This window comes from Dendrobates tinctorius, unplaced genomic scaffold, assembly GCF_039654945.1.
Source record: "Dendrobates tinctorius isolate UK_male_01 unplaced genomic scaffold, ASM3965494v1 ptg000376l, whole genome shotgun sequence".
In the NCBI taxonomy this organism is placed as follows: Eukaryota; Metazoa; Chordata; class Amphibia; order Anura; family Dendrobatidae; genus Dendrobates; species Dendrobates tinctorius.
This window is the reverse complement of record NW_027362042.1, coordinates 263881-282081: the sequence shown is the minus strand read 5'-3', so window position 1 is coordinate 282081 and position 18201 is coordinate 263881. Positions and strand designations below refer to the sequence as shown.

The 18201-nt window shown below is 46.1% G+C and overlaps 1 protein-coding gene across 1 annotated transcript in view; it reads right to left on the bottom strand.

Annotated features, from left to right (window-relative positions):
* Positions 1-9339: 9339 nt before the first annotated feature.
* PGM2 (phosphoglucomutase 2) overlaps positions 9340-18201 on the bottom strand; it is an 89359-nt gene continuing 80497 nt past the window's right edge. Inside the window, exons 12-14 of the mRNA XM_073563007.1 lie at positions 16842-17031; positions 9835-9968; positions 9340-9752 (exon numbers count right to left, since the gene is read on the bottom strand). Of these exons, the coding sequence (XP_073419108.1) occupies positions 9650-9752; positions 9835-9968; positions 16842-17031 (427 nt within the window). The 3' untranslated portion in view covers positions 9340-9649. The remainder of the gene's footprint in view (positions 9753-9834; positions 9969-16841; positions 17032-18201) is intronic.

Here is an 18201-nt window from a genome sequence, read left to right as displayed (position 1 = left end):
GAAGAGCTAATTTGATGGCCTGAGCCCTATCCTTAGCTGGGAGGAGGAGGCTCGTTATGTGCTCTTTCACATCCACAGCACTTAATGTCTAATTTGCATATTAATTAAAGCTCTAATTTCTCGGGAATGAAGAAACAGATCAAAGACATAAAGATCACTGACAAGTGTCATGAGACTCAAGTCACTCACTTCTACTGGTATATGATTTACTGTGACTACAGATACCAGATGTTATATAGAGGATATGTGATGGTATATATTATATTATGAGTACAGATATCAGATATATCAGCCGCATATTATCCTATATATATCATCTGATGTCTGTGCACACCGTATACCACCTACAGTGTACAGCAGAATATGTGATGTATATGATACACGGTGACTAGAGATACCAGGATAATGTGTGATGGTATATATTATACTATGAGTACAGAACATCAGACATTACACCAGTTACATAATATCTGTATATAACATCTGATATCTGTGCACATAGTATATTACATACAGTACATGATAAGCGATGGTATTAGATATACAGTGACTACTGACATCAGATGCTATACAGTATACACATTGTTGTATGTACAGTATATACATATACTGTATATGACAGTGTGGACGCTGTATAACATCTGATGTCTGTATCTCTATATATTATAAACCATCAGATGGGCCTTCTTTATACTGGATGTGCTGTGCTGTTTTCACATATGCAATGCTGTAAGCACTGGATGGATCACACCTGCACCTGGATACAGAACCTCTTAATACCTGTACTCTATGTAATAACACCGATGGTATCACTGAAGCGGCCTAGGGGGCGCGGGAATGAGCGCTGGTAGTGAAGAAACAAGGCACGCAGTGTGCAAGGACCTGAGACTAAGCAATGAGCACAGGACCTGGAACTAAGAAGTCAAGTGATAATAGGTGGCGGAGTCACCGAGCGTGAGGACAGGGAAGGCAGCTGAGTGCGCGGAGTACAGGGCACAGAATGTAAACGTAGTCAAAGGAGAACCGAGGGTCAAAAGCCAGACGAAAGCATGGTACGTAGGGATAAGACAGAGAGTAAACCGAGACGAGTCAAGGGGTCAGATAACCAGGAAGGACAGGGCAGTATAACGCAGCATACAGAAGCAAAAGTCAGGGGACAAACCGAGTTATACAGAGCAAAGCTCACACGCACAGAAGCACAACGATTATGAATGAGTAACCTGGGTCAGCAACCACAAACCGAGTATACAGAAGTCTCACCGACACCAAACCCAGGAACTACCAACATTAAATAGCTGCCCTAGAACCAAAGAGAGGCGAACTAGAATTAACCAGGACCTGACCAGGATGGAGGCGGAACCAACCTGTCCAGAGTCATGACAGTACTCCCCTCTCAACGGCGGGCCAACGGACCCCCAGGTTTTCCGAGTATACGGAAGTATCACCGACACCAAACCCAGGAACTACCAATATTAAATAGCCGCCCCAGAACCAAAGAGAGGCAGAACATCCTGTCCAGAGTTATGACAGTACCCCCCTCTCAACGGGGGCCACTTGTCCCCCAGGTTTCCCAGGAAACCGGGCATGAAAGAAGCGCCAAAAGAAATAAAATGTAGCCAGCTCACCAGAATACGCCACTTGGTGCTCGGAACAGCCATGTAGACACCGGAAGAATCCAAAGGAAAAAGAAGGGTTCCAGCTCCGTAAAAATCAATTACTTTATTATATCTTCATTAAAATGGATACATGGTGGCAAGTTCTCATGTGGTCAAATATCATAGCAAGAGGCAATGTGTTTTGATCAGAAGATCTTTATCAAGCCATCTCAACTACTATATCCAAGTCATTTAAATAGTTTGAAATGACCTATAGAAGTGTCCATGAAGATCACATGACAAATACAAAAAGTCCTGTTCACAAAACTAAAAACATATATATCTCTGAAAGAAGCGCACCAGACAATCGGCATGAAACGATCGGGCAGGAACCCAGGATCGGTCCTCAGGCCCATACCCCTTCCAGTTCACGAGATATTGGAGGGAACGGCGGACCAACTGTGAATCCATGAATCCTCCTCACTATTCACCGATACAGGTGGCGAGGGACCCAATGATGCTTCTTCCACAGCCCCCAATAGTTTCAGCAGGGCCCTATGGAATACATTGGGAATCTTAAAAGACACTGGGAGGCGCAAACAAAACGCCACTGGGTTAACCACCTCCGAGATCTCATAAGGGCCAATAAACTTAGGCCCTAATTTTGCCGAAGGAACCTTAAGCTTAATGTTCCTACTAGTAGACAGACACACTTTATCCCTAACCCGAAGGGTGAGTCCCACCGTCTGTCTCCTGTCCGCAAAAATCTTAAACTTCCTCTGAGCCTCCCCTATATTCTTTTGGACCTCCCACCATAAATTCCCCAACTGCTGTACAGCTAAATCAGCCCTCGAAATCGGAATCCAGACGAGAAAACTCCCGAAAGTGTGGATTAAACCCATAATTACAGAAGAAAGGGGGAGATATCTGTAGAGTGGTTAACACGGTTATTGAATGCAAACTCTGCTAATGGCAAGGTATCGGACCAGTCATCTTGACTGGAAGTGGAAAGACAGCACAAAATTTGCTCTAAAGACTGATTGGTCTGTTCGGTCTGACCATTGGACTCCGGATGGTATGAAGACGAAAAGGACAACTCAATACCCAACCTTTTACAAAACGTCCTCCAAAACCTGGACACAACTTGCACACACCCATATTCAAGGGTACGCCATGCAAATGAATGTTGAACAAACAACCTAGACAAGGTTTCAGCAGAGGGCAGTGCCACTAAGGATATAAAGTGTTCTTGCTTCGTAAACCTGTCCACTACCACCCAGATGACGTCTCCTCTCCTTTTCCTTCATGGAGACAGCCCCCACCTCCATGGGATCAATCGACAACAAAGGCTCTGGTTTCGTTGGCAACAGAAGATCTTCACTTTGCTCGACTTCTCTCTCAGCCTGCGGTCCATTCGGATGGCCTGGGTCATGGCTTCCTCCAGAGAATCAAGTGGTGGGTGCAGGGCCAAGGCATCCTTTAAATGCTCGGAGAGACCCCTTCGGAATAGCCCCGAGTGCCGTGTCGTTTCAGGATACTTCTGGTGCCTATCACCTGTACTCGGAACAGTACCACTCAGCAGAGAGATTTCCCTGGGTAAGACTCATAATCTCACTTGATCAGGTTCATTGTAAATTAGACCCAAGGCCTTGAAGAACCGATCAACAGACATTCTCTCAGGGAAGGTAGGGGATAGGGAGAAAGCCCAGGATTGCAGCCCCTCACATAACAGGGAAATAACTATCCCTACCCTGACTCTCACCACCCCAGGAGCGAGGACGCAGGGAAAAAAGTAATTTACAGCTCTCCCTAAACACCCAGAATTTTCTCTTATCCCGAGAAAAGGTATCTGGAAGTTTGACAGAGGGTACAGGAGATGATAGGGAAACATCAGACACAGCACCCACCACATTGCCAGATGAAGAAGAGGCACCCCGAACAGTATTAACTGTATCTGCCAACTCCCTCTGTACCTGTTGGTGAGAAGCAACCAACGCTCTTTGCTCTAACGATAGGTTCTGCATCACTTTGGTTAGGTTAGATACCCGATCCGACAGAGCATGCAGCGGGTCCATAACACACAAACACACAAAACCCCCTGAAAAAATGTAAGGGTCGGTGATAATGTAATGACACTGATGGTTTCACTGGAGCAGCCTAGGGGGTGCTATCAGGGGACAAGGAAACAAGCACAGGGAGTGAAGGAACAAGGCACACAGTGCGCAAGGACCTGGAACTAAGAAGTCACGTGATAAAAGTGGGGCAAAGTCACCGCACGTGAGGACAGGGAAGGCAGCTGAGAGCATGGAGTACAGGGCACAGAATATAAACGTAGTCAAAGGAGAGCCGAGGGTCAAATGCCAGATGGGAGCGTGGTACCTAGGGATAAGAGAAAGTAAACCAAGACAAGCCAAGGGGTCAGATAACCAGGAAGGACAGGGCAGTACAACACAGGATACAGAGACAAAAGTCAGGGGACAAACAGGGTCATACAAGCAAAGCTCACACGAACAGAGGCACAACGATTACGGACGAGTAACCTGGGTCAGCAACCACAAACCGAGTATACAGAAGTCTCACCGACACCAAACCCAGGAACTACCAAAATTAAATAGCCGCCCGAGAGCCAGAGAGATGAACTAGAAATAACCCTGACCTGACCAGGATGGAGGCGGAACCATCCTGTCCAGAGTGCTAACATTCTATATACAGAGCCAGCTGTTTTGGCCGCCATAAGATGCGGCCACTGCCTTTCAGGGCTTATCTACAGCATTCTATAATGCTGTAGATAATCACCCAGTCCAACCTGCAAGATAAGAAAATAAGTTTTATTATACTCACCCGGGGGGCGGTCCGATGGGTGTCGAAGTCCAGGTCCGGCGCCTCCCATCTTCTTGCGACTGTCCTCCTGCTTGCATCATCACTCCCCGGCATCGTGCTCCTGTGCAGGCGCACTTCTCTGCCCTGTTGAGGGCAGAGCAAATTACTGCAGTGCGCAGGCGCCGGGAAAGGTCAGAGAGGCCCAGCGCCTGCGCACTGCAGTACTTCGCTCTGCCCTCAACAGGACAGAGCAGTGCGCCTGCGCAGAAGTGCGATGCCGGAGAGCGATAAAGCAAGCAGGATGGCGGCATCGCAAGAAGATGGGAGGCGCCGCACCCGGACCTATGACACCCATTGGACCAGTTCATTGGACCGTCCCCCCCCAGGTGGGTATAATAAAACGTCTTTTTCTTATCTTTCAGGTCGGACCGGGGGCTTATCTACAGCATTATATAATGCTGTAGATAAGCCCTGAAAGGCAGTAGCCACATCTTATAGTGGCCAAAAGAGGTGACAGCTTCCCTTTAACAAGCTTGTCGATCTGGTCTATGAGAAAGCAGGAACGACTTGACTTGTCGTCTGAAGAGGAGGAAGCTGATACAGAGTACTAGCCATTTTTTCTGAGCCACTACCTACGTCCGACTCAGGGGACCTAGCTCTTCTCCCTTTCCCTTATGGGCCTCTTACTGGGAAAGGGATTTCATGGATTCCTTAACCTCCGCCGATGATAGCGCTTAAGATAGTGGCAAAGCTAGGGACTTCCTGTTCTACAGTCTGTTCAATACATGACTGACTTAGTCTCTTTTGGTAAGAGTCAGGTAATAAGGCCCTGCAAAGCGCACGCTCCTTATGCTTCTAACTTCACTGTACACTTCTTTCCCTGGCAAAAAATTGGGAGAAGTGAAGACGAGAGCTAGGGAGCCTGAGAAGTACTTTGTCACTCACCTTTAATATCGAAAATCCTCTGTTTGATACAGAAGAGATGTGTCAAATGTATTGTACAAGATGCTTTGATTTTTACCCAACAGATTCTGGTCTCACCGATTTTTCGCATATTTCCATGGTCCCCGTATCATGCAACCACTGATGGCCTGAATAAGTCTAAGCGGCAAACCCCAAGATCACACACACACTCAGGGGTACCGTAACCTAGTGCCAAGGAAAACTTCACTAACGATGATCCCTTACAATTTCACATAAAGATTACCTGCGAGCTATCACCTGAAGTGACGGGTGTCACTTCGCCTTAAGGTGAAGATCTCTGGTAGCAGATAGTCTTGTGGTCCACAGCAAGCAGCCAACAAATGCTACTGGTACGCATAGCAGTAGGCAAAGTATCAGGAGCACGTGGGGCAGCAAAAAGCAAAGTATTTGGTTCAGAACTTCCTATACTGGCGGTAGCAGTGGCCATCATACTGGTGCAGGACCAGGTGCGGTTTTGGGGAACAGCATGGCAGGCACAGTGTGGGAAGGATTTGTGTCAGGCACAATACTGGGAGCAACTGGATGGTAGGAATTGTATTGGGTGCATCACAGACTAAACACGGGCATCAGGAGGAGGAGGGATTGTGTTGGTAGAGGGCAGTGGCATAACGAAGTGTGTGGGTACCAATCATCATAAGCCTATAATGAGGTTTGTCTTTTCATATGGGTCATAGCGACCTTTTGAGGCCCCCAAGGCTCCAGAGGCCCTTTCTTTTAAATTAAATGGAATTTGTCAAACTTTAACACCCGCCACCCCTCCCTCAAATCATACATATGATTGTAAAGCCACTTTAAAAAATAAGATAGTTGATCCCTTTGACCCAAAAGTGCAGTTCCAGCAGTGTGAAATGACATTTAGGAGTCCTGTATACTGTGCATATGACTGGAAGTACATTGGGGTGTGATCATGCACTTACAGCTGCTCAGACGCACATTGTCTTTCTGCCTTGAAGCACCCTACCCTGGCTGATTGACAGGTCAGTGGTCGTGTACAATCAGCCACAGGAGTGTGAGGCTCAGTAGGGAATACAGTGTGAAGCTGAGAAGCTGTAAGTGCATCACCACACAGTTTGGGATTGGAAGTAAACATTTCTGACAAGTTTCCTTTAAAGCATCTAATGAGTGTGTGCCGGTTTATAACACAGATAGCACTGATTATTACAGGGAATCTGTCAGCAAGTGTTTGCTTAGTAATCTTAGGGCACCATGATGAAGGGGCAGAGCGCCTAATTTCAGCGATGTGTCACTTACTGTGCTGTGTATTGCGGTTTCAATACAAATCAGTATGTTATCAGGAAATCACTAAGGGACAACTGGCCTCCTGCATCCCAATCCAACCATGACGTTATACGCGGCTCAGCAACTGAGCTCTGCTAGATTTGCAGCAGAGAAAACTAAGGAACACATTGCTGGAATCAGGGTCTTTGTCCTTAAATCATGCTTTCAAAGTAGATAGCAAAAACTTGGCGAGATTCTCTTTATTACAAATATAATATAGACATTTCCCCCAATTCAAAACATTAGTTTTTTTTTTTTTTTTATTTTCGTAGTAAAATGTATAGGCCCCAATCTATCAAGACTGGAATTTTGTACTCCAGCCTCGATGAACAGTGCACTGGAGTAAGATGTGTAAAACTCATTAGCAGTGTACCACAATGATTTTGGGGCATCTTTCCGCTGTGTTGCGCCACTTCAAGAAACGGAATATATTTCTGTTGTAATATACGACACTTTTTTGCGTAAATTTGTTGGCAACGCTCGGCCACCCTCCCTCCTGCGAGGCTTTTCCCACTGTTCAAAATGGTGCGGAGATAAAAGTCACAACATTTTAAAGCAACTGTAAGTTGCACAAAAATGTTGACACATTTTCACCAGTTTTACATCATTAAAATGTCCTTATGACTTTGCTCTCCTTCAGGACCATAAATATATTACACTCTAAAGCCCACATTCTGCGATATTATACTTTTGCCTGGTAGAAAAGCAGGATTGCCCTTTTTGTTCTAAAATGTGAAAAGTCGGATTATAATAATAGGAAGTTCACCTTGGTTTGAACTTGGGCGTAAAACAAAAACTTAATATATAGGAGAAATAATATTCAGCACGTGCTCAGGTCTCCAAACCAAGTCACATCCGTCCAGAAGTGGCAGCCATATAGGTTAATAGTGTTCTGAACCTGCCCGGCGCCCACACTGAAAACCCTGCGGCCAGGAGGACAGGAACTTTATTCATTCCGGCAGCCTTGAGCTTCAGTCATAGTGGCACGGCTTCAATTACCGCTGAGGGCATAGTGAGCGGCGGGTGTAACAGTGTCCAGGCACTGACTGACAGCCGGCCCAGCATTAGAGCTGGCTGTCAGTCAGTGCCGGAGCATGGCTACAGCCGACGCTCACTATGTAGTGACCAGTGACTGAAGCTGCAGCGGCCGCGCCTCTATGACTTAAAGCCGAGGCTAGCGGTAGGATTAAAGGGAATTTGTCACCTCATTTTGGCGGGCTATGTAAATGACTTGTATCCGGTCCGATGGGCGGTCTTTGGGCTCCTTTTCCTCCACCCCTCCTTGGCCGCTGTCCGCAATATTTCTGGGAATTTCCATACTTGTCCTCCATATTCCGTGCATGCGCATTGCAATCAGGACTCGCGCAGTATGCTTTGTCCAAATGCAGGCAAACCGAAAAGCAGTTCACCGATGCATGCGCAGTAATATGTCCCGGAAGTATTTTGCTGTGTTCCGGGACATATTTCACCGGCACATGCGCAGTAATGCTTTTCGGCTTTGTCCGCAGTTGGGCAAAGCATACTGCGCGTGCGCGAAGCAAGATTGCAATGCGCACATGTGTAATATGGAGGCCAAGAACATAAATTCCCAGAATTATTGCGGACAGCGGCCAAGGAGGGGTGGAGAAAGGAGCCCAAAGACCGCCCATCGGACCGGACACAAGTAATTTACATAGCCCGCCAAATGAGGTGACAGATTCCCTTTAAAGTTCATTTCCTCCTGACAGCGGGCTTTCAGTGCGGGCGCTGAGCAGGTTCAGAACACTATTAACCTGCAGATTAACTGCAGGTTAATAGCCTTTTCTTTTTTTTTTTTTTTACATGACAGGTTCCCTTTAATACCAGTAACACCATAGTATTGCCCATTCCCGTCTTCATTAACCCCTTATGGAACAACTATTTTTTAAGGAGGTGCCGCAACTGAACTGCAATTGTGGCGTTTTGATTTGTTTTTGTTATTAGTGTTTGATGGCGTAATTATTTTTTTTTATTTTGATAGATAAGACATTTTATGGATTTGGGAAAATGCCAAATATGTATATTTTGTATTTCTCTATTTTTAAACCGGGCAAAGGGTATGATTCAAAAGTTCATTTTTTCCATAATTTTAATTTTTTTTTTTTACCTTTTTAGCTCCCTTAGAAAACATGAACCTGCAATCGTTTGGTCTATATCCTGCAGTATGTAATGAAAATGACTTTCTCTGATGAACAAGGGTCTTCATGAGACTTTGGTTGCAATGCCAAGCAGTTAGCACCCCGGGATCCTGTCATGGTTGGGGGATGGTGGGATGGGAGTCGTTGCACCAGGCCATTTATATGAAGCCATCAGTGATTGACAGTAGCATTTAAGTGGTTGTAGAGGAATGATTGCAGCTCTGGTTGCTGCTGTTACAGACAGATGCCAGCTGTCTCACAAAGCAAAGGCGCCATCTGCCATGTAGGTGCAGGCTCAGCTCCTGAGCCCGTTCTCTACACCTGCACCCGATACAGGACGGAATATTGCATCCTTATGTTGGGAATGAGTTAATAATGGTCACATCAACCGATTCCCCATTACAGCCTGGGTTATAAATCAGAATATTTGGAAGAAAGTATAAAATGGACCAACAACATCCATGTGATTAAAGACGTAGACAAAGTTAAAAAAATTTGAACAATAATTAGTGTACCACAAGGTTTAATGCTCATAGAACACATTGTATAAAATCATAGAGAATATCACTTCTGTCTACTGCAGAAATTGTTAGAAGAAAAAAAGAATAATATAGATGTAATAAAAGCCTCCAATGTAACACTATAATAGATAGCGGCCTCATTTACCAAAACTGTCCTTATTGCCAAAAGCAACCAACCAATCCTAGAGCAGCTTTTATTTAGCCACAGCAGTTTCAGAGATGAAAGCTGAGCTCTGATTGGCGGGTACGGACCAGTTCCTCTGATAGACAATTTTGCTACAAGAGGTCTCTGTCTTTATTCAGTTTTTATATGCAATTTATTTTTTTCTGGCTGAAAGAAATGTTCTTCGATGGCGTCAGCGAGATCGTTCAGTTCCTTCTTCAGCTGATTGTAGTCGCTGTGAACACACAAGCAATGCAGGGGTTAAACATAGTAAACAGCAGGACGTGCGAGATCAGGTAGTGGACGCCCTCACGTACCTGTTTCCTGGTGCGGCACACAATTCTGCGTAATATTTAATTTTTGGCTCAGTGCCACTGGTCCTCATGGTCGCCACTCCGCCATTGGCAAAGGTGAAAGTGATCATCTGGCTGCTCTTACTAGTTGGGAGAATCTGCAAAGGCAGAAAAGGCAGGATTACATGGTGCGAATGTGCAAGCTGCCAGCCACACACATAAGGCCAGTCAGCTAATGGGAATGCTGGGAGTTGTAGTCTTGCAACAGCTGGGGAGCTACAGCTTGCAAACCTCTGCACAAGATACTTGTCAGCTAATCCCCTGACTAATAGGTATGGGGACAGCCTACTTCTCGGTCTAAGCAAAGTTTGGAATAGAGGGCCCCCATATAAAGTTTGGACCTGGGTCCCCCTGCATGTTGGTCAGATGTATGGAACCTTCTAAATGCTGTAAGGACATAAGTGTTGCTCCCCGGTCCTATTATGTAGTAATGATCCCCACCCTGGCATACATGTCCCCCATCCTGGGCCCACCCTGGCATACATGTCCCCCATCCTGAGCCCACCCTGGCATACATGTCCCCCATCCTGTGCCCACCCTGGCATACATGTCCCCCATTCTGTGCCCACCCTGGCATACATGTCCGCCCATCCTGTGCCCACCCTGGCATACATGTCCGCCCATCCTGTGCCCACCCTGGCATACATGTCCGCCCATCCTGGGCCCACCCTGGCATACATGTCCCCCATCCTGAGCCCACCCTGGCATACATGTCCACCCATCCTGTGCCCACCCTGGCATACATGTCCCCCGTCCTGTGCCCACCCTGGCATACATGTCCGCCATCCTGTGCCCACCCTGGCATACATGTCCGCCCATCCTGTGCCCACCCTGGCATACATGTCCGCCATCCTGTGCCCACCCTGGCATACATGTCCGCCCATCCTGGGCCTATCCTGGCATACATGTCCGCCCATCCTGGGCCCACCCTGGCATACATGTCCCCCATCCTGTGCCCACCCTGGCATACATGTCCCCCATCCTGTGCCCACCCTGGCATACATGTCCGCCCATCCTGTGCCCACCCTGGCATACATGTCCGCCCATCCTGGGCCCACCCTGGCATACATGTCCCCCATCCTGTGCCCACCCTGGTATACATATCCCCCATCCTGGGCTCATCCTGGTATATATATCCCCCATCCTGGGCTCATCCTGGTATACATATCCCCCATCCTGGGCTCATCCTGGTATACATGTCTCCCATCCTGGTACATATATCCCCCATCCTGGGCTCATCCTGGTATACATATCCCCCATCCTGGGCTCATCCTGGTACATATATCCCCCATCCTGGGCTCATCCTGGTATACATATCCGCCATCCTGGACTCATCCTGGTATACATGTCTCCCATCCTGGTGCATATATCCCCCATCCTGGGCTCATCCTGGTATACATATCTCCCATCCTGGGCCCACCGTGGCATACATATCTCCCATCCTGGTATATATATCCCCCATCCTGGGCTCATCCTGGTATACATGTCCCCCATCCTGGGCTCATCCTGGTATATATATCCCCCATCCTGGGCTCCTCCTGGTATATATATCCCCCATCCTGGGCTCATCCTGGTATACATGTCTCCCATCCTGGGCCCATCCTGGTATACATGTCTCCCATCCTGGGCCCATCCTCTGACACACAACCACCTGAAATATGAGCTGGCGTCGGCAGGCCACCCTCCCACATGGGTCTGGCCCCCTCTGCAAGCACGATTTTTACGCCCCTGCTCATAGACACATACGTGGGGCTGTCACCTGACGTGTGTTGGAGCTGATAATCTCGCTCCCATTCTCACCAAGAGAACCTGTTGTTATCTACTTCATTGAGTCTGGTCACTGCTAAGCGATCCGCAGCTTTCCCCAATGATCACAGCAAATAATTGGGGGTTTCTGAAGCCAGACCCTATGCTGGCTTCAAAGAGAAGCCACTGGCTTAATGATAAGGATGTTTATGTGGTTGTGTCCGCTAACAGAGACCTATAATGAAGAAAAAGCTTCATACAATATCATTAGGAAAGACCATAATAAGTCTTAACCCCTTCACCCCCAAGGGTGGTTTGCACGTTCATGACCGGGCCAATTTTTACAATTCTGACCACTGTCCCTTTATGAGGTCATAACTCTGGAACGCTTCCATGGATCCCGGTGATTCTGACATTGTTTTCTCGTGACATATTGTACTTCATGTTACTGGTAAAATTTCATTCAAATAACTTGCGTTTATTTGTGAAAAAAATGGAAATTTGGCAAAAATTTTGAAAATTTCGCAATTTTCCAACTTTGAATTTTTATGCCCTTAAATCACAGAGATACGGCACACAAAAAACTTGATAACTAACATTTCCCACATGTTTACTTTACATCAGCACAATTTTGGAACCAAAATATTTTTTTGTTAGGAAGTTATAAGGGTTAAAAGTTGACCAGCGATTTCTCATTTTTACAACACCATTTTATTTTTAGGACCACATCACATTTGAAGCCACTTTGAGGGGTCTATAGGATAGAAAATACCCAAAAGTGACACCATTCTAAAAACTGCACCCCTTAAGGTGCTCAAAACCACATTCAAGAAGTTTATTAACCCTTCAGATGCGTCACAGGAATTTTTTTGAATATTTAAAAAAAAATGAACATCTAACTTTTTCTCACAAAAAAAGTACTTCAGGTTCAATTTTTTTTATTTTACCAAGGGTAACAAGAGAAATTGGACTGCAAAAGTTATTGTGAAATTTGTCCTGAGTACGCTGATACCTGATTTGTGGGGGGAACGACTGTTTCGGCGCATGGCAGAGCTCAGAATGGAAGGAGCGCCGTTTGACTTTTTCAATGCAAAATTGGCTGGAATTCAGATCGGACGCCATGTCACGTTTGGAGAGTCCCTGATGTACCTAAACAGTGGAAACCCCCTACAAGTAACCCCATTTTGGAAACTAGACCCCCCAAGGAACTTATCTAGATATGTGGTGAGAACTTTGAACCCACAAGGGATTTACAGAAGTTTATAACGTACAGCGGTACAATTAAAAAATCATATTTTTTCCACAAAAATGATCTTTTCACCCCAATTTTTATTTTCCCAAGGGTAACAGGACCCTAAAAGTTATTGTGCAATTTGTCCTGAGTATGCTGATACCCCACATGTGGGGGTAAACCACTATTTGGGCGCATGGCAGAGCTCGGAAGGGAAGCAGCGCCATTTGACGTTTTTAGCTGGAATTGAGATCGGACATCATGTCGCGATTGGAAAACCTCTGATGTACCAAAACAGTGGAAACCCCCCACAAATGACACCATTTTGGAAACTAGACCCCCTAAGGAACTTATCTAAATGTGTGGTGAGAACTTTGAACCCCCAAGGGCTTCACAGAAGTTTATAACATAAAGCCGTACAATTAAAAAATCATATTTTTTCCACAAAAATGATCTTTTCACCCTCAATTCTTATTTTTCCAAGGGTAACAGCACCCTAAAAGTTATTGTGCAATTTGTTCTGAGTACGCTGATACCCCACATGTGGGGGTAAACCACTATTTGGGCGCATGGCAGAGCTCGGAAGGGAAGCAGCGCCATTTGACGTTTTTGGCTGGAATTGAGATCGGACACCATGTCGCGATTGAAAAACCCCTGATGTACCTAAACAGTGGAAACCCCCCACAAATGACACCATTTTGGAAACTAGACCCCCTAAGGAACTTATCTAGATGTGAGGTGAGCACTTTGAACCCCCAAGGGCTTCACAGAAGTTTATAATGCCAGGGCATGAAAATAAAAAAATCGTATTTTTTCCACAAACATGATCAATTAGTCCCCAATTTTTTTATTTTCCCAAGGGTAACAGGAGAAATTGAACCCCAAAAGTTGTTGTCCAATTTGTCCTGAGTAAGCTGACACCCCATATGTGGGAGAAAACTACTGTATGGACACACGTCAGGGCTCGGAAGGGAAGTAGTGACATTTTGGAATGCAGACATTGATGGAATGGTCTGCGGGTGTCATGTTGCCTTTGGAGAGCCCCTAATGTACCTAAACAGTGGAAACCCCCCACAAATGACCCCATTTTGAAAACTAGACCCCCTAAGGAACTTATTTAGATGTGAGGTGAGCACTTTGAACCCCCAAGGGCTTCACAGAAGTTTATAATGCCAGGGCATGAAAATAAAAAAATCGTATTTTTTCCACAAACATGATCAATTAGTCCCCAATTTTTTTATTTTCCCAAGGGTAATAGGAGAAATTGAACCCCAAAAGTTGTTGTCCAATTTGTCCTGAGTACGCTGACACCCCATATGTGGGAGAAAACTACTGTATGGACACACGTCATGGCTCGGAAGGGAAGTAGTGACGTTTTGGAATGCAGACTTTGATGGAATGGTCTGCGGGTGTCATGTTGCCTTTGGAGAGCCCCTAATGTACCTAAACAGTGGAAACACCCACAAATGACCCCATTTTGGAAACGAGAACCCCTAAGGAACTTATCTAGATGTGTGGTGAGCACTTTGAACCCCCAAGTGCTTCACAGAAGTTTAAAACGCTTGGACGTGAAAATAAAAAAATCATTTTTTTCCACAAAAATGATATTTTTGCCCCCAATTTTTTATTTTCCCAAGGGTAACAGGAGAAATTGGACCCCAAAAATTGTTTTGCAATTTGTCCTGAGTAGGCTGATACCCTACATGTGGGGGTAAAACACTGTTTGGGCGCATGGCAGAGCTTGGAAGGGAAGGAGCACCATATGACTTTTTCAACTCAGAATTGGCTGGAATTGAGATCAGACGCAATGTTGCATTTGGAGAGCCCCTGATGTGCCCAAACAGTGGAAACCCCCAATTCTAACTCCAACCCGAACCCCAACACACCCCTAACCCTAATCTCAGCCCTAACCCTAGCCCTAACCCTAGCCCTAACCCTAATGGAAAAATGGAAATAAATACATTTTTTAAATTTTATTATTTTTCCCTAACTAAGGGGGTGATAACGGGGGGTTTGATTTACTATTTATGGCGGTTTTTATTTTTGGCAGCTGTCGCACGCTGAAAGACGCTTTTTATTGTAAAAATAGTTTTTGCATCACCACATATTGAGAGCTATAATTTTTCCGTATTTTGACCCACCGAGTCATGTGAGGTCTTATTTTTTGCAGGACAAGTTGACGTTTTTATCGGTACCATTTTCGGGCACGTGACATTTTTTGATCGCTTTTTATTCCGATTTTTGGGACGCAGAATGAACAAAAACCAGCGTTTCATGAATTTCTTTTGGGGGGGTGCGTTTACACCGTTCCGCGTGCGGTAAAATTGATAAAGCGGTTTTATTCTTCGGGTCAGTACGGTTACAGCGATACCTCATTTAGGTCGTTTTTTTATGTTTTGTCGGTTTTATGCAATGAAAACTATTTTATATAAAAAATAATTATTTTTGCATCGCTTTATTCTGCGAGCTATAACTTTTTTATTTTTTCGCTGATGATGCTGTGTGGCGGCTCGTTTTTTGCGGGACAAGATGACGTTTTCAGCGGTACCATGGATATTTATAAGCGTCTTTTTGATCACGCGTTATTACACTTTTTGTTTGGCGGTATGATAATTAATCATTATTTTTTGCTTCGTTTTTTATTTTTATTTTTTAAGGGGTTCGCTAAAGGGGTTAACTAATGGGACAGTTTTATAGGGCGGGTCGTTACGGACGCGGCGATACCTAATATGTGTACTTTTATTGTTTTGTTTTTTTTTTATTTTCAAAAAATGAATTTATTGGGGAATATATTTTTTTTTTTTTACTAATTTATTTGGCGATTTTTTTAAAATTATTTTTACACTTTTTTTTTTTTTTTTTTTACTTTATTATATAGTCCCAGGTGGGAGATCACTGTCCTGTGACAGATCGCTGATCTGTCACATCACAGATCACTGTGACAGATCAGCAATCTGTCACAGGCATTGAAGAAGACTTCCTCTTGCCTGCGCTTTGCAGGCACTGAGGAAGCCAGCTTCCTGCAGGCCCCCGAAGGCCCCCGTCGCCATCTTGGAATCGGGGGCTTGGAGGAAAGGAGTCCCCCGCAGCAGCGCTGCACACTGCGCTGCCGTGGGGGGCTCAGGGAAGCACGGAGGGAGCCCCCTCCCTGCCGATGCTTCCCTTTAACTCCCGGTACACCGCGATCGTGTTTGATCGTGGTGTGCAAGGGGTTAACGTGTCGGGGGCGGTCCGTGACCGCCCCTGACACATTGTGCCGGGTGTCAGCTGTGATAATCAGCTGACACCCGGCCGCGATCAGCGGCGCTCACCACGTGGGCGCCGCTGATCGCGGTAGACGTACTATCCCGTCCATGGGCATAGGGGCCCGGGTCCCATGGACGGGATAGTACGTCTCATGTCAGGAAGGGGTTAAAGGGTGTTTCTATGTTACAACAAAAGACATTCCTGGAATATATGTGCCCCCCACTCTCACCACTGCCGTGCATTAACTAATGAGATGTGCGGTGTGACACGAATCTGACCCAGCGCCTGTCTGATGAAGCACAAGAGGTTTAGGATACCCTGGCACCAGTGGGGGGCACAGACGTCTCATGTGTCCTCATAGAACTTATTCACTAACAATGATGGAAAAGTAGTCATTGGATGATGAATGGGGGCACAAATATGCAAGGAAACACAGAATATTCTGTTTCGGAAAGACTGGGCAGTACCGTGCAGACTAGACGTGAGCGGCCTCGATGTATTCAGGACGCGTTTAGTTGGAATGTGGACGGTAAGTATGCAATTCGCTTACTTGTGGTCACGTTACCTTCGCTCTTGCCGCTGGCACCAGAAGATCCTGACAGCGTGCAATGCTCGCTAGAGTGAGTGCAAACTTTCATCTCAAACCTGGACAACCCCTTTAAAGTGCCCTGAATGTAAAAAGTCACTAAATGCCTATTGTAATAAAGGCTCTATAATATTAATGCGGACACACAGAGAAGATACTCACGGCTTTGTTATTGGGCTGGCTGTCATCGTACCCTGTGGTTAGGTCACGCACTCCGGTCACCTCAAATTTTCCACACATTTTGGGGTACTTGGCGTCTCCATTGTAGCTTCGGAGGTTGTCAAATAAGTTTCGGATAGTAGTTTGATCATAGCATAGAAAATAGGAATTCCTGCTTATGTGATAGCCATACCTGTTAAAGTCATGAAAATTATTATAACTGGTTATATAACTGATGATTATAAGGATCATTATACTGATAACGGGGGATAACAGTGTCTGAGATATGACGGACATATAAGACAGCGACCTGACCTGTCTGTGCAAGCATGGAAGACAGACTTGCACGTACACATATACTGAATACTCTTAGGGCCTGATTTATTGACACATTCACTAATTTCTAGGCCAGTCTTAAAGGGGTTGTCCTGGACCTTTATACTGATGGCCTATCCTTAAAATGAGTCATCAGTATCTGATCAGTGGGGGTGCATCACTCAACCGCTCAGCTCTTCCCAATGCTGGCCAGATGTGCCGCGTTGCGGACCTGCACACCACAGCTCGGTCAACAGAACAGTGTCCGCGGCCGGGTACAGAATATCCACACCGTGTGAATCAATGGGCGGACGACGGATGTGCAGTTCCCGGCTGCACCACTCAGCATCACTGGCCGCTGCCGCCACCAGGAACAGCAGATCGGCAGAGATACTGGTTGTTGCACCCCCACTGATTAGATATTGATGACCCATTCTAAAGCCCCCATCACACACAGCGATCTCGCTAGCAAGATCGTTGCTGAGTCACAAGTTTTGTGACGCAACAGCGATCTCACCAGCGAGATCGCTGTGTGTGACATCTATCAGCGAATGCGACCTGCCGGGTATCGCTGATCGTTCTTGAAAGCTCTGGACTTTTTTTTTGGGTCGTTGGTCTCCCGCTGGCCAGCACGCATTGCTGCGTGTAGCAGGCGGGAGAGCAACGACCAGGGAGCTCCCAGCTCATATCCAAGGTAAACAGCAGGTTTCTAAGTGCCGCGCGCCGCTTAGAAACCCTCTGTGTACCTTAGTTACCAGTGCGCTGGTGCAGGGAGCTGGTAACCAAGGTAAACAGCGGGTTTCTAAGTGCCGAGCGGTGCTTAGAAACCCGCTGTTTACCTTGGTTACCAGCTCCCTGCACCAGCGCGTTGGTATCTAAGGTACACAGCGACGCCCGCGCTCGTCGTCGCTGGTGCTGATCGCTACTGAGATCTGCCTGTTTGGCAGCTCACCAGCAATCCTGACACGATGATATCGTTGTCGGGATCGCTGGTGAGACGCTATGTGTGACGGGGCCCTAAGGATAGGCCATCAATATTAAAAGTCAC